The 24518-nt window shown below is 40.0% G+C and overlaps 1 protein-coding gene across 2 annotated transcripts in view; it reads right to left on the reverse strand.

Annotated features, from left to right (window-relative positions):
* The window catches only part of nectin1b (nectin cell adhesion molecule 1b), a gene marked incomplete at its 3' end in the record, with an annotated part of 152006 nt that overhangs the window by 74758 nt on the left and 52730 nt on the right, over positions 1-24518 (reverse strand). For both annotated transcript variants that reach the window (XM_083695735.1, XM_083695736.1), the window contains exons 3-5: positions 19739-20038; positions 19264-19381; positions 8967-9118 (exon numbers count right to left, since the gene is read on the reverse strand). In XM_083695735.1, the coding sequence (XP_083551861.1) occupies positions 8967-9118; positions 19264-19381; positions 19739-20038 (570 nt within the window). The remainder of the gene's footprint in view (positions 1-8966; positions 9119-19263; positions 19382-19738; positions 20039-24518) is intronic.

Here is a 24518-nt window from a genome sequence, read left to right on the forward strand (position 1 = left end):
AAACACTATCCCCTTCATTCGGCAGAGCGTGTCCTCATGCTTCACTATACCAAGTCCCACATGTGGACACACCTCTCCGAAGGCACATACAATCAACATCCCACTTCTAACACCAGTTACAATATGTAACTCACATGAAACAAACAAAAGACAAACCACTCATATTTTTGGTAATAATTGGTTCTGCTTCAAATTATTTTGATTTGGTCCTAACTCAAAGCCATTACATTAAATTAGAACTGCAGGCTCATTAGAAGAACTGATAAATGCTACAGCAGGCTAGGGATTGTTCTCCTGCCCAGTGGGTTGCATGACTATGACTGAAGTCTTCCTCTCACCCTTAATTACCAAGACACTCTAACAATCCACAATAAAAACCTCACAACCACAGTCACGGTCACTTCCTCTGCATCCAGCCCTACTCCCCAGGCTGATGAGAAAGCTCTGAGATTTCTCGAGGGCAGATTTCTCAGATATTAGCTCAGGTCTTAATCTGGACAACTAATGGCATTATTCAGACACAGGGGCTTCACTACACACATGAATGAGAGAGCAGTGCCAGGTCACAGTGCCAGGTCTCAGCATCCCCTTCAGACACTCTAATTGGTTGGATCTTTTTTTTTTTTTTTTCCCAATCAAGAATACTGAGGCTATATTTATACCAATTTCAAACGAGAAAACAACCAACCCAGACCATTAAAACAACCGAAGAGGGCCAATGAAAAGACGATAGCAACAGCCTTCAAAGGGAAACCCATTCACCTTAGTTTTTTCGTGGAAACTATAAAGGATCAAGTGACGACACTAACTGACACGTGTTGTGTACACATCAACACTAATAATTTCCGAGTGAGATGCTTCATTCAGAGTAGATACATGAAAACAACCTCCCAACACACTTGTGTGACACTCGCCAGTCCCACTGTTTATGCAACACGAAGGACATAAAGGATAACCTTGAAGGTTGCGATGGCAGTTGTTTTATAATGTCTCTTGTTTGTGTTTCAGCCTGAAAAGAAAGAATGGGAGTGGAAAGAAAGAGTGTTACTGTAACAGTGAACATACTTCTCTGAGAAATGGAATGCTTCCTCTGTCAAAAGGAGGATAAAGAGCAAGACCTCAAACCACCAGGCAGAACTCCAATCAGCCCTTTCTTTAGATCAGACTGCAGAGGGAGGCGGACACTTCCTTTCTGATAATTTTAAGAGGCGCGTCTATGGAGAGGATCGGTTCTCACAATGTGAAATGTTTATGGGCTGCTCAGTGTGAAGTCTTTGCTGTGTTTCTCCCTCCAGCAAGGTCACATTCTCCAAAATCTATGAGAGACCCATTCAATTCCCCTGGCCTGCAAATACACACAGTTAACAAATGCCAAATTCATACATTCTGCACAACCCTGGGGCATTTTCTCCTCCAGCGGAAAATCCATGTAGTCTGTACATTTAAGTATGTGAGATTAAAATGGCCATGGCACACACTAATCACATTCCAGAAATACTAATAATAAAACACAGTATGAGCAGATGAAATACATAGGGCTTTTCGACAGCACTGAGGAAGGAGGAGGTGTTTCTGCACCATGCTGTAGAGAGCGACAACACCTGCCAGGAGAAAGATACAAAAAAAACCTTAAAGCCGCTGATACTGTTCCAGCCAACAAAAGGCATTGTCTATTTACAAGCCTTTGGGAATTTGCAGATAGCGAGGTAACCTTGAGTACCAAGAGCCAAAAAGTTCTATTGAGATAAATAGGTGCCAAGATGTACTATGAAAGGCCATAATTCAATCCAGAGCCATGATAGATTTATACAGCAACATATGACATGAGCAACTGCAGCCCTTAAATATACTTACCTTGGTATATTCTATTTTATTAATCATTATATTTGTAGTATTTACATTTGAGTTTAGAGAGCATATTTAATTAATTATCTTTACAATGTTCTGATAAAACAGTTTTCTTCTAAACCTCTTAACCACCAATCAACAGCTTTTGACAGTTTCATTGAATGAAACAATGTGTTAATGCCATATGGTAAATGAGTGAATTGCGAAACAGGGAAACATCTCAAGCAAGTTTTTCTACACCAATGTGACGTGTCTGAGAAATATTCATCAAAGTACACAAGATACAGTTATGTGGGAAAGACAACACTATGGGAGAAGAGGATTCAGAGAGAAATTGTTTCGCAATTCTAACTTGCAGAGATAGCTTCTGGGTGTGCTAGAGTCCTGTCTCCACACGCAAGAGAGAAACAGGTACAAACATTCCTGACCCTTAACGCAATCACTTGGACAAGCTGCCGTGACAGAGATTGGGGGCAGCAGGGAGGATTTAGAAAGGCTCAGGGTGTGGTATTTTAATACAACTAAATGAGCTGAGGAACAAGAAAGAAATGAAGTAAGGTGGGTGAAAAGAAGATGTAACAATCCTGTCTGAGAGGTGGAGGAGAGCCCACACAAAATAGACAATGACATAACGAGAGTGTAGGAATGGGGACAATGGGGGAAGACACATTCATTCAGCGATTCGACAGATCGTTGTTACTCTCCTGTCTGGATTCGCCAGCGGTTGTGAAGTCATGGAAATATAATGCTGCCACAAAGAATAAAAGCTCATCAGTGACAGGAATTTAGCATGCTGTCTGGAAGTCAACACTGAAGCAAAGCTCTTTTTCTCCCTATCACATATTCCACTCACTATCTACTGTTTCATTCTGTGTTTGTCAACACTTTTACTGTCACCGATTTTGCGGCGGCATAAGATTTGGTTATGCGTAGGTAAATGTCACTGATGTCTTTAAAACCTTTGGACCTGAAATTCTAATTCAATTCCCTGGAAAAAGCAAATAGGTACTGTAGGGTGCAGTCTGTTCTGGGTGAGATAACAACACACAATGAAATAATACTGGCATCAAACATAAAAATCTGACCACTAACATGACGTCCTGAACATGCATTGCCTTCCATGTCTGTCTGAATACCTTGGACTGTGATTGGTATATATAATATATTTTATACCTTTTCTAAGACATTGGGATATAATGTGAGGAAAGTTGAAAGTATTCTAATGTATTATCTCCATGAAGCACATATCAAATACGTTGACATGCATATTACAATCATTGGAGTGGTTTTGCATGAAACAGGCACATCACAGGCACTTGTGCTGTGAGAGATAAAATGCATATATGCATTTCTGAGCCGATCTGCATGAGGGTGTGGACCATGTAATGAAATAATGGATAATAAGGTTAGCAGATGCGCTACATGTCATACACGTAGCGCAAGTCCTCTTTATCTGCATGTCAGTGTCAGTGCAGAGAGAAGAGAGGGAGGGGCTGAGGTTGTATACCAGCAGCTGACCATTTCTCTTCTTTGTTGCTTGTCTGGCTGTATTATTTTGAGACTGTAGTGTGTAATGACTGAATCACCACAGCGGCAGCAGCAGCAGCTTTGGAGCCAGTGGCCTGACCCTGGGACTCTGACCTACTTCATCAGCCTCCTAGGGTGGCGCATTGTGTACGCCATGAGAGTGGACAGAGAGAAGGAGGAGGAGGAAAGAGAATAGAGGAGCTGAACGGAGCTGAAGGGGCTCAGCCAATGCCCATCCTCCATCTGTCTGCATCTCCATGCCATCCCTCTCTTCTGCATATCCCCCCCCCGAGAGCAAGAACAGCTAGCAATACAGAAACAAATGTTAAGATAAATCACTAACATCTTCCCTGCTCTGCTCTCACACCATCCCTTGGTGACTCTGGACATTTCCGTTTCACCCCAGTAGCTACCCCCCACCCCCCCCACCCCCCGCACACACACACACACACACACACACACACACACACAAATAAAAAGACTCTTCCACTCTAAACAGCCCCTCCTCCATTTCATGCAAAGCTGCAACCACAGTGTTTTTTTCCCTCTCAGTACTTTTTCTGGCACAGCACATGATGGCTTTATGGGCAACCCATGGTGTGAGAGAGAGAGAGAAGCTCATGCTAATGTCTCATTTGGATAATGAGGCGTGAGCTTGGTGGGATCCTAACAGCGAGAGGCCCTTCCTGTAGAAAGGAGATGGAGCTTGTATCACGCTCCATCAGCCTACAGACCCATACCCACCCAGGTGTGTGCTGGCCTGGGACTCAAGAGATTCAAGGAGTTAGCCTGGAGATAGGCGATGGAGCTAGAGACCCCCACACAAGGGGCTTTGAATATGTTCTTCAATCGTCCCGACAGCACGTCGACTTACAGTAGGGTTTCATACATGCACAGACCCTTGATTCATGAATAATGCATGATACCATGTGAGGAAGTAATGGAGCAATGTGCCATATCAGGCGGATTGAGACAGGCTTGGTCATGACAGGCAAACACAAATAAATTTCACATTGCTGGGAGAGCTTTTGCAAAGCTGACATCGTAATGCCTCTTGTCTGAGTCAGGGAAAGAAAGAAAGAAAGAAAGCTGTAGAACAGCAAATGCAATTTGGCGTGATATATGGTATGATACTTGGTTTGTAGTACTGCTTAAATTCACATTTCCAAGTTTGATTGGAACACAAGCAACAATGACATACATGCACACTGCTATGTAATCACCTTGAGAAAACCGACAAAGGCACACAAGGCATACAGAGGCCCTTTCAGAGTTGATGAAAATTGACCACCCTAAAAGAGCTATGGCTGCTAGAGATATTTCTATAGTCCCTGGTATTTGAAACAGCTTATGCGGAGTGACAGTTTTAATGAAGATAGAACTTAATAGAATCTGCCAATATATTTTTAGAGTTAATGTAAATTAAATGATTTGTGACACTGTCGCCCCTCCTCCATCTCCGTGTCTCTGCCCATCATGGCATGTCTTTGGAGGATGGAATATGTGACAAGTAGTTAAAGCCAAGGATTGACTCAGTCGCTTACATAAAAGTATGTAAACATCATCCTCTCTCTCTCTCTCCCTCCTCTCTCAATCCCTGTTTGCCTATCTATTTCTGGCATCCATTTTATCTCCTCAACTAAATTCCAATATCAAATTCATTGAAGCATTTATTTTTGTCACATTCCTTTATTTATTTATATTTTCAGTGGTGTGTCTATGTTTTATTCATTCCATTTTCACCTTGTGGTGGAATTTTTTTCCCTTTCTCTCTCAACTTCATTTTCTCACAGAGGAACGGGTGATTGCTTGTTCAGGCGAGCGTGAAGAGATGTCTGTGCCAGTTGCCTGTGCTTACAGAAGCATCTATCCCCACACTTTCTTGCTGAATTGAGGAGAACTCAGTCACTACATCCAGTTTAACCCCAGTGGTGAGCCCCACAGCACAGCTGACAACACAGACTACCTCTGCTCTCCTAAGCAGCCGGGGTCCCACAATGCTGACAACAGGAGATGAAAGTTAGAAGGCCTGCTTAAGGCATTAAGGCATTGGCACATGCCTGCAAGTAAGCCTGCATGAGCCTCCCACACTGGCCGACCCCTGCAAAACATTTTGCCTTTAACTTTTGATCCTTTTAATAAGTCAAGAATAATTCATTTTCAGTGTACTACAAAGGTCACTACAAAGGTAAAGAGGTTGTGTGGGCCCTAAAACATCAATTGCTTGCAAATATCAATGCATGCAATCAAGTGGAAATGATTATCCCAACACAAGAACTGGCAGACATTTTCCCACAAAAACAGTCACAAAAAAGTCACTGTGTACAGAGAGGGCGAGCAGTGGAAAACCACACTCTACTCGTTTCTCAGGGGTGATAATGACATAATTGTTAGGCCATCTTTACAAAACCATCATTCATTCACCATGGCTAGCTTTGATTGTACACAGTGTGATGAGGGAAATGTTGATCATCTTAATTAAAGGCCAATTCTGCCCTCTTAAGATGTTTCTCATCTTTAAGGGTTAACCACATCATCAAACTTTGACCAAGCCTTTACTGTAAGTCTCTTCTGACTGCATCATTCAAAAGATTGCAAAGAAGTTTGACTGCTGTTCCTTATATTGCTAAAAAGCTATAAGTAAGTAAATTATCAAAAATAGCCTTCATTGTGCAGCTGTTTAATTGTGTCTATTCTTTAAGATGACCTCTTTGGCTACTTAATAATTAGCTGATGTGTTCTGTAGGGACTCTCTAACTACATGTCAACTCGCTCTCTTTTTGTCTCTCAGGGGATATCTGAACTGAATGTGATTTCAAAAAGGTATGGGAGGTGAGTAAGAACATACCCATTAGATGTGTCTGTCTTCTGGCACAGACACCTCTCTCTCCCCTCATCATCTCCCTTTCTCTCTCCCACTTTCACTGTCCTTTTTTCTCTCTCCCTCTTTCTCAACGTGAGGATTGATTAAAATAGAAAAGTGGTTCATTAGAGTCTGACAAGTGACACCATATCTCCATAACACATGTATTTAGAGAGAGTGGTTTCAGCCTACACAGCTTACCATGGTCGATGCCATGCCTGAGACAAACACTACCTCCAACTAATTGAAACATGGTGTTCTGTGCCCTTTTCTTGGGAGATGACAGTTATACAGCCACACCATATCCATCTGAGCAAACTGAAAGGAGGTTTATTAAAATAAACCTTTTTCAGTGCATCACTGGTGTTCCTCAGTGTGGGAAAATAGCTTTCCTATGACACAAACAAGTTGTGGGGGGTATTTTATTTTCCAGACTTTTCAAGCAGTGACAGATCAGTGGCTGGTTATATTTTCATGTCAATCAAAAAATCCCAAATTAAATGAGAAAGAGAAACTACTGCCAAAACGTACAGTATGCTACTGGTAGTGCTGAGTTTGAATCTCAGGAGAGGAATACTGGCAGTAAATCAAAAAGAGCTGGCCTAAAGTGCTTGGGAGTTAAATGTTCTTATTTGTCTCTACTTGCCCATCCCATTTACTGAATGTGTTATGTATCCTCAAGAAATATAATGTATAATACCTTATTGATTTTGTAGAGCAATATAACTCACCTGAATGCACTCAAGACCAAACACCTCTAAAATATTAGCCTTTTAATAAGGCAAAGTGGTAATTACTGTACTGTATGTTCAGCACAAAGCCAGTAATTAAACTTCATAATGCTACTCCCACAAAATAGGCTGTCTTGATCTATAAGGCTAGCAGGCATTTGTATACTTTTCTGAGAAGTAGGCTAGTCCCTCTCTCTCTCACACACACACACACACACACACACACACACACACACACACACACACACACACACACACACAGTTGTTAAACAATAGTGAGAGCATTATGCTGACAATCCACTGCAAGACAGGAAGGGGTTGAATTTCACAGAATCAGCAAAGACAGGAGGAGACTTTGTAAGAGAAGCCAGCCCTGTTCCTTGCTCCTTAACCTGTCAGTTGTTACTATGGAAACTGGTTGCATATCTTCTAGGGACCCTTTGGGAAATGGGGTGCACCAAAATGGCACACAAGGATTTTTGTCATCTAATAACATCAGAGAGTGACGAGACTCATCACTCAAAAAGTCAGATCACTAATGCTGCCTTACCTGTTAAAAGTATATTGGCAGGAAACGTGTATACTGGAATGTGAAAATGGATGAAGTAAAAACCTGACTCATGTCTCATGTTTAATGTTCATTTTATAGCATAATACAAAAACATTCTGCTCACACAAGATTACACACTCACCCACACACAGACATACAGTACACTATAGACACACATGCATGCATATAGTACTGTTCACACACTCACATTAGGAAAAGGGAAATGTATTAAAACATTCAATGACAGAGTAGAAATGACCTCATTGCAGGTTTTTTCTTTCTTTCAGAATTTCATGCAACAATCTCCCCTAGAACAAACAGTCAATACACCACAGTGTTTCCTTACTTGTTTGTTTGAGAAGCAAAAGCTATAATATGTTCCATTCAGACTTCAGTTATCATGTTGCTAACCCTGGCACCTCATACAGTCGGCTCACAATGCATAAGATGACATCACTGCATCCTACATGGTGCCTTATTCCTTGGCTTAGCCATACCAAGAGAAAATTGCTACCCTATATCCAGTCAAGAGAGAAAAAAAATACAATGCAAGAGCACTGTATAGGGCACAGCTGTTAATATCACGCCAAGCAGAGCGTCTTCAGAAACAGAACATGAGTCAACATGCAAAGCAATGCGTGTTGGAGCAGCCCACCCCCCAAACCAAGCAGAGGAAGACCTATCCAGTCAATCCAGAGCAAAACTGTGACAGTCTCTTGGCTCCACACACAGCTGGTACCAATAGAGAGGATCTTCACAGCCATGAATAGTATGGTGAGATCTGGGACATACTGCAGTGAGAGCTTTGATCGCAAAATTCCTTCCCGTATGTATCAGACCCCAGTGAAGCCACTGCAAAGTGGTTTGTCCGAACAATTAACTGGGAAGGCAAGGGAACTGTATCAGTTTTGTTCTGCATTTTGTTTCCCGCCCAGAAGACAAGAAAAAAAGAAAAAGGATTGATATTTAACTGCAAAGAGGCTAAGGCTGTTCTGAGAAATGTGAGAATGTTGCGAAAAAATATGATCAATACAACAAACTCCCCTCCCATATCATTGATGTTATTTTGGGTGCAGATGACAGGCATGCTTTATCCTGCTCCTGCCCATGTGCCTGGATGTGGGGCTCTGTACTGGCTCTGTGATGTGACAATGAGGAATGCATTGAGAGGCAGACACAGCAGTGCCTGTTGCCTCTAGCCTGTCACACACCATGACAGGGAGCCTCATAGCACAGGCAGGTGGACACCACATCCAAAACACAAGCACCGCCTCAAGCAACTCAACTGCTCCTATTGTATGTAATGGGGTGGGTTTTGGTCAGCCAATGCCACTGATGTCACTATCACATTTCCAGAACCCCTACTGCGATTGCATTGCCGCATGCCAGTCCTTAGAAACACATTCCGAAAGCCAGAGCAAAAAGAAGCATCACCCTTGTAACCTACCTGTGACGTTGACCTCCACAAGACCAGTGCGAGTCCCGATGCCGTTGGTGGCGTCACAAACGTATGTACCCGACAGCTCGTAGGTCACAGGCCCCTTGAAGAACAGTGAGTTGTTCTTGATCTCCACATTGTTGGGCAGGGAGCCATTCAAACTGTGGAAGAGAGAGGCAATATTAAACCCACCATAAAAGGATAGAATTACCCCAACCACAATAACAGCCTCATCTCCCAAATGTAGAAAAGCAATGCAAACATCATGGAAAACCCAGTCTCCAGTGCAAAACAACCCTACCAGCAATGACTTAAAATGTTACATTTCTCCCATCATCCATCAAGTTCAAACAAAGTTATGAGGGAAGAGAACCCAAACAGATCCTAACAGGCAAGCAATAGCTGATGCCTGAGGACACAAGTCTTCTGAGCAGAAGGAAAACAAAATGCTGAAAAAAAGCCGACCCTCAACTTTAACACAGCTTACCTGGCTGAACCCAAAACACAGGGGAACTGTCAGTGAGGCAGCTGATCAAGCGATAAATGCAGAACCTACAAAACGCTAGGATGTCCATAAACACCATGGCCCCTTCCACTGGCCTGAGCTGGTTATCAGTTTGTGGAATCTTTACAGTTCACTATCCCTGGAACATCCAGACCTGCACTGTCCTTTGATCAGGTCAGTACAGACAAATGTCAGAAATCTGTAACATACCAACATTAGATGCACTCTTTCACTTTTCAGTAACATTTTACGGTTCCCTTTGTAACTCTGTGCTTAGAATCATAAGCATGTATTGTGTATTGATCCTTTTATTATTCATCATTGCTTTATGGTGTCATCTTATTTTCTTATCATCAGTTGCCTATAGTTGATGACAAATTAGTTCAGAGATAGGATCACACCTCCCCTTGCACTGTAGATTGCTGAACATTATATACTTTAACAATTGTTATTGTTATTTTTACTGACTATGCTTTGGTTTTACTTTTTATTTATCTATCTATTATTGTTCTCTCCATGACTACTACTCTCTGATACTGATACAAAGTTTCAATATGTGCGGAATGTTCCCTTCCCTGGCGAATGATGCTGACAGGCAAACATTTTTAAATAATTATGAGGAAAATCTCTGAATGATTAATCAATTAGTAAAAAATAAAAACAAAAAAACAGAAATACATTTGACAAGGTGACACGTAGCCGAAAAGGGGCTTGAGTTCACTACCTAAAATGGTGACTCCGCCTACATTTTTACCTTATGTTCCCGGAGCTCGGCTCCAATTTAACCCGTTTATAGCGCGCGTAAACCTTGCACAAACTACGCGCCTCTCATTCTCTCATTTATCATGACTTCAAATCGGCTCCCAACTAACCCAAATCTGTGGGCTGCTTTTAAATTATGCTATCAAATAAAGTAAAGTAAATTCATATCTATTTCATTCGTATGACTAGTCGGCGTTGCCTTGGGCAACATAGAATGAACCTTGAAAACAAACATCCGATTGGCTCACTAACCTAACTAAACTAAATACTTGGAATGCTTCCAAATACTACTGTCAAATAAAACAACTGTTGAAAAGAATAAAAGGCTATACTGGAAAATATGCACTACTATCTTTGCACTAACTTTGACAAGGATCGCAATGACAGGGTCAGTTCAATATATTACATATAGCCTACTCTAACTCTTAGCTCCACGAATGAAATAACACCAACTAAAAATGCTTCACTGTATTGACTAACAATGGATACATTTGTAGGAAGGTACCCAGACATACATGTGGAGTTAATTTTGTTTACTATAGCTCACAAGCAGCAATGTTTTTAAATACTGAAAGGGGTCTATAACACATTGTAAGCCTATCCATTAGAATTGCTCAACGATTTTTTGCAGAGGTGGTTAGTACCTCAAATAAAACATGAATGCCATCGCTCAACCATGAACCTATTCAACTATGACCTACTGTATCTTTACTCAGTATTTGGTCAAAACTATCAAATGCTATATATCATTTACAAACGGTCCGTAGGCTCTGTCCAGCTTCTGCCTCGAAAAAAAGAAAGGAAGATGTAAATCACATAGCGCTGGTAACTTACTTCAAAGGTGATACTAACTAGCTACACAAGCTAGCTAGCTATACGTTTGTTTTGATGCTGTCATGACTGGCTAACTTAGAGCTACCTAGCTGGCTTGAAACAGGTTGTCGTTGAAACAACTTTTAAACACTGATATGCGGTGTGGGGCCACTGGTGTTGCTTACTAGCTAGCTAGTGTGTGTGTGTGTGTGTGGGGGGGGGTGTTATTTCACACATACAAAAACAAACATTTTCGTGACATATTTTTTTGATGGCCAACATTTCGTCACATCCTGAGGCGAGGTCACTGTTTAAAATATGCCTGTTGTCATCGCAGCGGTGGACTACCTCAATGCCGCTACTGCAGCAGATAGTAGTTGCGAAGACGTGTTCCTTCCATTGAACAAAATCATCACGAAAATAAACATGAGTATAGTTTATGATTGCAGAGCCATGCTTAATCAGCTTGCTAGAGAGATTAACTCATTGCACGAATGACAGGATATCTTTTATTTTTGGCCAAACAGAGTTGATTAGCAGATCAAGTCGTGAGTTACAGGAACATGAAGAGTGGACATTGTTAAAATATCAAGTTATCTTAACGGGGACCAAATTGTGTTTTTCAAATATCCTTATCTACTCTCATACTGTTTGTTAGTCATCACACATTCTCTCGTATGTACAGCACGTGACAGCGCAGATAAACGGGGAAATCTGACATGAGTAAGCGCAAATCGGCTTTGATAATGCAACCTAAACAAATAAATACATTTTGATTTGATTCTATGGGTTACAGACAAAAGTTAGGAATTTTCATGCGAGATTTGAGGTCTCAGTCAGATTGTGACTGAATAGAAATGTAGATAGGTTGTACAGTGAAGATTTTTTTTTTCTCTCCCTGCCGCTCGTGCTGGGACAGAGATGCCTATAGTGCATTGTGCATAGTATGCAAAACGTGTTTAGCAATGTTGAATTCCCTTCACCTTCCCACACCCATTTGTTAACAATGGGGTGCTAACAGTCTAACGACCCGCTTCAGGTTTTCACCACTGGTCATGTTCCTCTAGTGTTAGGGTCAAATCTGACTGATTTACAACTTTTCCTAAATCAATAAGAAATATTGTGTTTTTCAACTGATTGCCTCAAGACCTTATGTTTTCCTCCACACTAGGCATATGAACATATAAAATTGCTGATCACCACATTCATTGAATTTCAAGTGGTTTAGTCAACTTTGTCACACCTAAACTTTGTCACACCATCTAAAATGACTGCCATAGGAAATTAATGGGTAATGAAATGTAAAAATACATACATACAATATGAAAAAATACATAGAAATGTATAAATACATTTTCAGTGTCTGTTCTTGTATAATTCACAGCAGTTACTCATGTTAACCACTAGCTGAAGAAATTGTTTCACAGCTTAAAAAGGTGTTAAACTAAATTTGGTGATGATTTATGTTTTTTGTGTTAATATAAGAGCAGTTAAAACAGACCGGACACAACACTATAATAAGGGGGGAGTAATGAACACAGGAGAAAGGTTAAATCATTTGTATAGGCCCTATTGGATGATTCAAAACTGAAACCACTGTAAATTTCAGGCTCATTGATGACACGGCAGTATTCATAAAACAAATATCCACATTTGTGCCTCTATTCAAATGTATTTGATAGCCTACATGTTATTGTGTGATTTACAGAAATGAACATTGATTGATTGATTTCAAATAATAGTCCTTGGGCTGCTGATGAATCAACACAGAATGGGCCAAGAGGCAACAACCCTTGTGGCACAATTGACATGTTTCCTGGGTGCTTTACAGCGTTTTTTTCTGCACAATACTAGGCTTTTATTAGACGTCCCGTCTATATTATTTGATCTGATTTATTAAATTATATTAAATTAAATAGCATAGGTTACAATTTGTCACATCTTTCACGATTGCTTTATCGTGTGTTTTTATCATGTGTGTGACATTTTAAAACTGAATCTAACGTCATCTAATCAATATCTTAGAATAGATCATCAGTAGCCTAGAGAAGATGATACATTCACTCAGAAACACGATCACACCTTTCCCCCCACATTGTAGGCTTGATCGCTGCCCATTACAGACAGGTTGGATTAAGAGTCAAAGCCTGTTCTCGTCCACACTAATGGAAAACCTTGCTCAATCAAATTACATGATTTGATATTTAGGTGATATGAAATGACAGTGTAACTAGTGATAACTGACAAACCGTCTATTGACAGTTGAAGTTTATTTTTCATACTTTTTGACATGTCAAACAGCAGAGAGATGCATTTACAAACCAGTAGCTAGCTGTCTAAACCAGCTAACAGTAAGGGTTTTCAATAAACATGAGGCAAATTTCTCATTAACTGTAACTAGCTATCTACCGTACCTACCAACATCACAAGGAAAGAAACATGCTAGCTGCTAGTGGTTTGATATATCTCAACTATCCTGGTGGATTAGGCTAACATTGTTGTGAATGTATGGTGACTGTATCCAGACAGATCTACTGCATAAACATCCAGCTGATTTAGCCTGTGATGTGTTGTTGATTAGATATGGCTGAATTTACAGTAGCCCAGAGTTAAAAAGTTGGCTGCCGGCATGACGATGCCGTAGGCGTACCGCGACGGCAGTAGTGAGTTTTATTTCAGGTCATTCACCTCGGCAATACAACCAATCGTTGAACAATTCTAATGGCTATGCTTATGATGTGTCATAGTGTGTTTACAAACATTGCTGCCTGATGAATTATGTGAAGAGTAGCTCATTTGGAAAAGGACAAATTATTGTCTTGTCGGAGAAATTCAAAATGATTGGACAAACCTTAATTGAGAGCAAATCATGTCTTCATGGATGATGTCAGACTTATAGCGATATCATGTTTCTTAGTTGATTCCGTGCATTTCAGCATTCGGCTATACGGCTACGTGTCAATAATGTTTCACTCTGGCACCCAAGTTCACATTGAACGTATTTCACATGACTGAAATGAGAGCTTTCATGAATCAATCATAAATGTGTACATGCCATGTCAATGACAAGAATAAAACTAATTATATTTTCTCTGTTTTACTGCCCGTATCCAACAAGTCATGTATAGCTGCCGACAGTCTGTATTCGCCCTTATCCATGTCATGTATCATGTTGGCTAAAAATTAAGTACTTTCATAAAGGTGTCATATAATCGCTGTAGCCTTGGACAGTTGTTGATACAGTTTAAGGAGGACCGAGCAATGGGACCAACTACTTTACTCTCATACTGTCATCATGCATTCTCTCAGCGCAGAGAAACAGAGGGAAATGTTTTAGTGCAGTCTGACATGAATAAGCGCGAGTTGGCTTTAATAATGTAACAGAATGATTACAGAATGAAGTTAGTTAATTTTCATGCGAGACAGGAGGAAGGATGTTGGGTTGCAGTGGGACTGAGACTGACTAAAACAATTACATCCAGCTCCAATCACACTGGATTTTCGGTTTTTGACTGAAGTCTGTGAATAGAGACGTGCCAAAAGTGAGATTTATTGACACAGGTCTGTTTGCTACAGTTGCCATAGAGAACAACTATCACCAGTAGGCTAAATCTCGATTTTCGTTAAAATATGGAAGCAATAAAATAATATAATGTAATCTTGATTTGTTCACACATTATTTCTCATAATGCCATTGCCTTTTTGGGAGGAGTGCACCATCATACATTTTGGACACACTCTGCTGTATCCCGTTCTATCACACTCATTGTAATGGAAAAGATTAATCATACATCAGCCTTAACATTGACGGAAGTCTGTGAATAGAGACGTGCCAAAAGTGAGATTTGTTTCACTGGGATCTCTGTTGTAATTACACAGGTTTGTCATTCACAATCGCTTGCTTGATTGTGATTGTGTGAGCAAGTCTTCTCTCCCTTCCCCTCCCCTTCTAACTATACCTCAATTGCTCTGCTTTGATTGTTAATCTAAAATGATGAAGCAAGCGATTACAAATGACAAATTGAAGATAAAGTTAAGTTATACAAGCTAGACCAACCTTCCGAGGCTATGACTCAAAACGCAGTGCACAGTGTAGACACATATGGCATAACAACCATTCTCTTTTCAAAAATCATTCACAGCTCTTATCACTACCTTAAAGTTAAGCTACTGGATACAAGCTAGACCATCCTTTTTAGTCTACCGAGGCTATCACATACTGTATAAAACGCAGCACGTTTGAAACAACTTATTCAGCAAGCTACAATACAGTACTCTTGCAATGTAAACATATTCATCATGCTCAAAGATGCCTCCTGGTGGTTTTACTGAGGTGAATGACCTGAAATAAAACTCACAGGTGCCGTCGTGGAACTCCCGTGTCATCGTCACACCAGTGGGGACTTTCTAAACTTCTGCCTACTGTATGTGTGACATTCATGATCTGTAGGCTAAACATTTTGATTCAGCTCCTGTGTGTACATGCTTGAGCTCAGCTTACAACAAGCTCAAATCGTTTCCCATTAACAAACAAAAGAGTGACAATTTATCTAGCCACTAAAGAGATACAATTCGAATGCTGAGAGCCCACATTTGCTGAGAAATCCGCACACCTTCCCCCACTATATAATTTACTGCCCATCACCGACTCACTTATTGCAGCAGAGATGTTCATCATGGCTTTGTGATCTGTGTAATGTTAGCCTATGTATGCTGCCATGTTACGATGTAGTTGTCGTACAGAACATAAGTATTTACAAGTCACTCCAATAGCAACTTGCGCTCTGGTAGTCTAGATATCACACTGTTAGGCATCACTTTGTGTAGTGGTGCTTGTTGACATAGACTCCTGCTAGATTGTAGTTCAGGTTGGATGAGTTGGGATTGATATACTGACATACACTCACCGGCCACTTTATTAGGTACACCTTGCTAGTCTCGGGTTGGACCCCTTTTTGCCTTCAGAACTTCCTTAATTCTTTTAGCATAGATTCAACAAGGTGCTTTTTTGGTCCATATTGACATGATAGCATCACGCAGTTGCTATCATGATGCGAATCTCCCATTCCACCACATCCCAAAGATGCTCTATTGGATTGAGATCTGGTGACTGTGGAGGCCATTGGAGTACAGTGAACTCATTCTCATGTTCAAGAAACCAGTTTGAGATGATGTGAGCTTTGTGACATGACGCGTTATCCTGCTGGAAGAAGCCATCAGATATATATATACTTCCTACATCTCTGCATAAATGAACACAGACATTTTATTATGTTTGTGATGTAAAATGGAATTGATAACAGTTCTCTGAAATATGCAACATTTTGGCTATAGTAAAATCAACTGTCCAATGCTACAGCAATTATATGACACCTATACACTGTGAGTTAATTAACTTGCGCTTATTCATGTCAGATTGTGCTAAAACATTTCCCACGTTTCTCTGCACCACGAGAGAATGTGTGATGACGGTATGAGAGTAGATAAGAGTTGGTCCCATAGCTTGGTCCTCGTTAAAACAACCTGATATTTAAACCATTTCCACTCTTCATCTCTGCAATTCATGAGCTGCTATAATAAACTTGATTTTGCCAATCTATCTGATAAGGCAAGCTGATAAGGCAAAACATTCTCTTTTCAAACATCGTTCACAGCTCTTGTTACCAATGTGTGGTGGCTTTAGGCAGCACTTCACACCTTGTGTGTTGACCATCTTTCATGACGAGTGCTGTGCTACAAATATTCATGAATTTCAACGATGACTGCAGATTTTCCACTTGTCTATCTTTTACTACGCAACAATGGAAAACAGCATTTTGAGGGGGGCTTGGCTTACTCAGTAAAATTGCCTCACTATTTCTGTCCTAGTAACTGGAAAAAATATCTATAAAAATATATTGACTTTTTTTATTTATCGTCACCCACAGCACCATTCTATTTTTACCTGCTTTTCTTTTCAGGGAGACTTTTTACAGTGCCTTTAAGAGACGAATGAGAATAAAAGATATAAAAATAGGCCATTTACTATTGACTGAATCCTACTGCTATTAGACAGCTTCACGGCCATCTTAGAAATTAGGTTGCTTCAGTGGAGGTAAGAAGAGGGCTATAATAATATTGGACGCTTTCCCAGACCGACAACAGTTATTAAGCCGCTGTGCTTTACACTGCAGCTGCTAGAGTTTAAGCCCCATAATGATCTGCTCTTGATTTCTATAAACAAACTGGATGCTACAAACACTTCCACCTTAAACTCCTGAGCCTGTTCTCAATCAGAGGAGCAGTCGTGCTAGTGCACCAGAGCATTAAAAACAATGAAATGCTTAATTTATTACAGCAAAAGAGGGACAAAATGACATTAGAAAGAACTGACAAAATCAGGTCATACTGTAGCAATTGCCACACATTGAGCACTTGAGCTACAATAAACAGGTATGCGCTGAGGCTCTTCAATGTTAGTGGGAGTGACTCACTCTCTTTGCATAATTAATGACTAATGAAAGGTAAATTATAAACTCATCGTTTTACAACAACAACATGTGAAAATTTGAACAATAAACTATTAATGCTTGCTAAGTCTGGAGCGTTTTTCACAAATTGAGAGTTGAGATGTAATGGTTCATTTGATTTTCCTAACAGGCTTAATATACTCATAATGGCCCTGCAAACAACCTATGTCACAATTCAATAATCAGTTTCCTTGTGTGCCTATACAAAATGCTTCACACCCCAATTGATACTGCAGAATTGAAAGCCTAGCAAACAGAGACATTATTATTATATAATTATTTAGTTGTGTCTTGAGATGTCTCTTTGAATGACCGTGTGCGTGTTTGTGTGCGTGTGCGTGTGCTTGTGTGTGTATGCCTGGCTGACTGTTCTGGATTGTTCTGTCACAGCCTTGTGCTGACCTCCACAGAGGAGCCCAGGGGAACCTTCACAACAGATTTGGCATCTCGTTTCCACTGCTGCAATGGCCGTCCCATCCTATCTGTCAGTACAGTGCCCTCGTCTTTCTAGATCACTGTCTAACCCTCCTTTTCATTCTCCCTATCCTCTATCCATCTCAACCTCTCTTTCCCTGTGATAAAATACTAGAGTGGTACATCATCTCCATCTTGCCTCTCCTGGTATCAGTGTTTCTGCCCTGAAAGCAAAGTCTATGTAAAGGAAACTTCCCCTTCCTCATTAACAGTGGCCTGTTTTGCAGATACAGTGAGGGCACAATAGACTATTAATCCACATCCACATTTCGCTACCCAGCAATTACAGGACAAATTGTTACATTTATCTCTCTATTTCAATGTTTAATTCCCTCATTTTAACACTGACATCCTGAGAAAAGCTCCTATATATCTAAAGAGTTATACAACACTGTTTATGTAACTGACATACCAGTACAACACAACACAATGAAAGGAAGTTACAGCTGACGTGTGTACATTTTAATTGCATTTGTATGATGTCACGGTGCTCAATGTTTTGACTATATTGTTTGCGCAACACTAACCTTTATGCGATTAGTCAGAGTGGATCAAACCCATGGTTATTTGGTGAGCCCCCAGAGGCCTTGAAAGCATGTTCATATTTCTTCCCCCCCTCACACACAGCTATGTACTGCATTTGCACTGATCATTTGTAAGGCAAAGCACTGATGTCAGCTCAATGGTATGCAGTCCTAATCCACTGCTCCTAATTCAACCTAGTTCTAAACCTCTCCTCTATGCTGACGATAAAGACCTGCTTTTACAATCCTCTCTAGAGGACACACAATAGTATAAATCCTTTTCTCTATACCACTACCTGAATGGTAGTAGGGAGTCTTCATAGTGGAGACAAAAATAATGCTAGCCACGTAATGTTTGAATTTGTCTGGGGGCTCACACATTATCTCTGGCTATCAGGTAGAGGGATGTGTTTGCAGTTTTCTTAATAGGTCCATTGTGTTCTGCTCCAAGTCTCATTTTCATCAAATTAGCTATATGTAGAAAAACCAAAGGGATGAATTAATGATTTAGATTTAGCGAAGGAGGAAGTAAGGGATGCAGTCTAGAAGACTGAGAAGCCTATGATTTTAAAACACAGGTGGAGAGTGGAGAATAATTACTCACATAAAAACTAGCACTCTGCATTAATTTAACTTTTAAGAGCAATAAAAAAACATTTCCATCTAACAATAAACAATAATGTGCTTAAACCCATGTTGGAGATGTGTGTCAGACTCACAGCTTCCACTGGTATACAGTGACCGGGGGGTTAGCATCAGCATTGCAGGTGAGCTGCACATCCTCACGGTTCAGGTACCAGTTTCCATCAAAGCCTTCAATCTTGACCTCAGGTTCGTCTGCAGGGGAGATATATGATGTCAGTATATCACTCAGCCATTCACCAAACAACACACAACTGCAGATCACTACACCTCCACTGAGGCACAACACATGTCTGTAGCCACATCTGGCTAGTCGTTCATTGGATGTTCCAGTCTCATCAATGAATATAGTAAAACATATCTATGTGGTTATGAAATACTATGTTGTGACACATCTGTGAATAGCAGGATTTCCTACATAACAAATTAACAATGTAATATGCAGTGCAGAGTAGTCTAATGAATAAAGGCACTAAGACAATATGCATGCTGGAGTTCTTCTCCTTTTCTCACTACCTAAACCTTAGTAAACATGCCATGATAGATTCTTACACTGCACATTGAGCACAACGCTGTCAGTGAATCTCTCATTGCGATAGGTGACGATGCAGGTGAGTTTCTGTTTGTGGGTCTCACGGCTCGGTACCAGCATATAGTTGCTGCGCACTGTGACAGTGCCGTTGGCGTTCCGAGTCTCCTGAAACGTGGGCTCGCCCTTCAACCTGGTTTCCCATTTGATCACGCTAGGAGGCTTCCCATTGGCTGAGAAACAGGTGGCTACCGTCATCTTACGCTTCTGAGCCTGGGCTACAATGGTGGATGTGGTCAATGCCATACGGGTCAGAGGCCGAGCTGGAGAAAAGAGACAAAACAAATCAAAGCACAGTGATTAAGGAGTGATTAGATCTTATCAAAAGTGCAGAGTGTCAGCCTTACAGCAGTATGGCTCCATTATTACCTGGAGATACTAATATTGGAGAGGTCCACTGTCAGGATTCACAGAGCCAAGGCCTCCACTGTGTCTGTTTGGTCGAATGCTATCATCTTAATAACGTCCCATATAAGTATTACTGACTGTATTTTGGCTGTTGTGTTTCTGTTGTCGTTTTTTTGTCAGTTTTTGTTGTTGTAGTTTCTTATTATTTTTCATATATATATGATCATGTTGTCTGTTGGTTATTGTCCGACTTCTGATGCGTGTATTGTGTTGTTATAATTAATTATTATTAATACAAATATTATTAACAAAAAAAAGATTGTGAACAGTGTTAAAGAAATCAAATTAAAATAATACTTATCATAGTCCTTTTTGAAATCATGTCAGTACCCTTCATTGAAAGTAATAGCTCTGATTATGAAGTAAATCACTTTTTCTGCTTTTGCCTTTTTTCCCCAATATAATTATCATCTAAAGAGTATATTTATCTCTACTTCACCTAACGTCAGCCTAAGATTTGGTATAAATAACAATAATAACAGTCATTGAAAGTTATGAATATAAGGAGGTGTGATGAAAAAAAAATCTGTGGTGGTTCAACAAAAACAAAAACATATCTTAAACAGATGCAGAAGCCACTTGCCTTTCCAAATGCACCAATGTCATCCAATTTTAATCCTTTATGAGCTGCCAATTATTATCAATTTACTAGTGCTACATCAAAAGGCAGGCTTGAGCCTGAATAAATGCATGACTGCAAGGAGATATGAATAGCAGGTCTGTGCGAGTTGCAGATACGACATGAAGAGCAGATACGACTGTGAACACTGTCAGTCTGTTATCTACACACAGGTTCCTGGCATTCAATGAACTGCTGAGGCCTCAAAGGAACTGGGAGGCTCGCTGACACAAAATGGGGTTTTGGAGTTGACAAGACACTGGCAACAGGGACTACTTAAGCCAAGTGCTTTTCCTTTGCTGGGGTTTAATGGAAAACACAACACTCAATTTCTAATTAGATCTCTATTCAGAGTCAGCACACAACCTTTTCAAAGTTGCCTCTCTGTAAGATAAACAACACCTCTGCCTCTTCCTGGGATTACCACATGCACACAGAACCAACAGAAGTGGCTTTAATGATTTCTGCATATATACATAAACACTCTACAGCAACATGAAAGCAATCTGGCCCTCTCCTCTATGATTAAGTGCTGAATGTGGAAAATTGATTTAATTAAATGTTGTCTTTTTTTGTATTGGCCATTTCACAATTTAGAAATTACAACACTTTTTATACATAGTCCCCCTATTTCAGGACACCAAAAGTATTGGAGAATTGGCTTGACAGGTGTTTCTAGTTAGTCAGGTGTGTTCCATCACATAATTTGTGCAGGCATAAGAGAGCTGTCAATATCTAGCATTATTCTAGGCTTTGCATTTGCTTTTGGAGTCTGCTATTGGTGTCTGTCAACATAAGGATCAAAGAGATGTCAATGAAAGTCAAGGATGCCATTATGAGCCTGCAATATCAGAAAAATCTATCAGAAACATAGCCAAAATCTTGAACTTACCAAAATCAACAGTTTCTAACATCATTAAAAAAGTAAGAAACTTTCACTGGTGAGCTCAACAATCGCAAACAGGCTGGTTGGACAAAGAAGACTTCTACAGAGGATGACTGAAGAATGTTCACCATAATTAAGAAAGAAACTGTTCCACAGATCAGGAACACTCTCCAGGAGGTAGGCGTGAATGTGTCAGAGACTACCATCCGCACAATACATCACTAGTTATCCTCAAAAAGTCAGGTTAGTCAGGTTACAGTTTTCTAAAAAGTCCCTAAAAAGCCTGCAGAAGTCTGGAAAACGGTCTTGCTGACAGATAAGACAAATATTATTATGTACCAGAGTGGTTGCAAGGAAGGAAAGTTTGGAGAAAAAAGGATCTGCCCAAGATTTACAGCATACCACCTCATCTGTGAAACATGGTGGAGGGGGTGCTATGGTGTGGGCATGTATAGCTGCCACAAAAACTGGCTAACCTCTTAAACTCCAATTACGTCCTGATCTCTGCTTTCATTTTATATGTTTAGATGTCTGATCAGTTAGTCATAACACAGTAAACTAAATAGGTGAATGTTATATACCCAAAGAAAGGTGCGGATCTTGGCTTTCGATAGATGCCATAATATCTTTGTTTTGGTGACGGCACAAATTACATCACCTCGGTATATGGGCAGCGCTTCAAGTCGCAAAGTCCAAAAAGATGGTATGCTCCCATCTCCAGACGCTCTGAATACTTGCAAGAATATTACAGAACATACACATGTTTGGTACTGGTTGAAACAGGACAGTCTATTGGTTCTAAGTTACTGGTCAGTGTTGTGTGAAAGTGAAGTGAATCTACAGCCCAAAGTGTCGAGATGTTGATTTAGCGTCAAACATGTCATAACAGTCACCGTACAGGTCTCTGTGTTTGATCAGACATCATATGTATGCTATGTAGCTATTTATTAGCTTGTTATAAACATATCTAGTATAGTTTGCTGTGATCAGACAAAGATTGAGTGCGTGAGCACTCTAAATGCACAATAGGGTCATTACATTGAAAGAGCGCTTCCAATCAGAAGGTGTAAAGGTGATTATTCTTAATATTACTGTATTACTGTATTGTTTATAGTTGATGTTGTTGTTTGATAGTCACCCAGAATGTTGTACAGTTGGGTGGATTGATAAGGTTTATTGATTGTATTATGTTCTTTGCACATTTCTATGGTTCTAAAAGAAAATAAAGCATTTGGACACTTTGGAGAGATTTCGGGACACCTGGAGAGGTTTCAAGTAAACCACTCACAAAAAGCTGTATAACTTCTGTTCTGTTAGCAGTAGCAACACAATTCTTTTGCACACATGTTATTGACAAATTGCTGAGGCACTGTGAAGTGTTTTCAGCTCTTGTGACCTATAGTAGACTTGTCAATGTTGTGGAAGATGACTAGGAAAAGGAAAAAATACATTTTCTGAGCATACTATGATCTGAGCATATCCACACAAACTTCAACGTGTTACCTATCAAATGGCATCCTGCTTTTGCATCTGATCATCATATTTCTAATGTTATAAGCAGTTTAGTTTGGGTATATTTTTTAGGCGGAAATTAGTCAAATAGGGCATGGAGTTTAAGAGGTTAACCCTCTAGGCCCCAATAGAATTCTAGAACATACCTGCAGTATACTGGGTTTTTGCCTTAAATTATTATATTTCTCTAATGTCTGAAATAATGGTGAATAACTCAAAATCTAAGGATAAATGTCAATTACAAGTTCATTTACTTTTAAAGATGAGAGGCTAAACTTTATTTTCATATTAGAATCCCCTTCACAATTTGTACAATGTATCAAATCTACAGATGAAAACATTAGCTAGCTAGCCAGCTATGGCACTCACCTAATTACCTGCCTACACTCACATCCCTGGATTAAACACCGCACTGGATTATTGGCTCTAATATGAACAATTACTGGACACAAATCGATCACCCAAGGTACAGTAATCTTGTTAATCATTTTTCCTTTGACAACCTGTTTTTTCCACTCAAATGTTAAAATAGAGAGTCATATGTTTTTGTTTAAGTGATTTTACCTTTTATGGTATAAGTATTGTATGCTTAAATTACTTTATTGTATGAGTGAAAGTGATGGCCCTTCATCATACAGTAAGACATTGACCCCAAACATACTGCCATGGCAAATAGGGAGTTTTTCAGGGCCAAAAAGCGATTGGCCAAGTCAATCTTCAGATTTAAATCCAATTAAACATGCATTTCATTTATGATGATAAGATTTTAGGCAAAAAGACCGTAAAACAAACAACAACTGAAGATGGCTGCAGTACAGGCCTGGCAGAGCAACACTAGAGAATATGGGTCGCAGACTTCAGGCAGTTATTGCATACAAAGGATTGTCAACCTAATACTAAACATGAGCACTTTATTTGGACATTATATTATTTTTTTCTGCAATACTTTGGGAGCCCTGAAATAGGGGGAGTATGTTCTAAATGGTGAACCCAGTCTGAAAAAAGTAATTGTTTCAAATCCAAACTGTTGGAGTATAGAGCTAAAAGAAGACAAAATGCTTCCTCTTTCCAATACTTATGGATGGCACTGTATATCACATCTCCAACACATGAATACTCTGTGGCGTGGCGTGTTTTCTAAGGTAATGACACTGATCTTACAATTAACTCTTAATGGTCCAGTATATAGATTTTAGCTTTAAAAATAACCATGCTAAATAACCATGACAAATCGGTAGCAATCAAGGAATGAGATCACATGATAAAGAACGTTCAGTGAGGCTGCTGTTTTAATCATCAAGTGTCATTGTCCAGCAGT

The sequence above is a fragment of the Argentina silus genome (genome assembly GCF_951799395.1).
Source record: "Argentina silus genome assembly, chromosome: X".
NCBI classification, from domain to species: domain Eukaryota; kingdom Metazoa; phylum Chordata; class Actinopteri; order Argentiniformes; family Argentinidae; genus Argentina; species Argentina silus.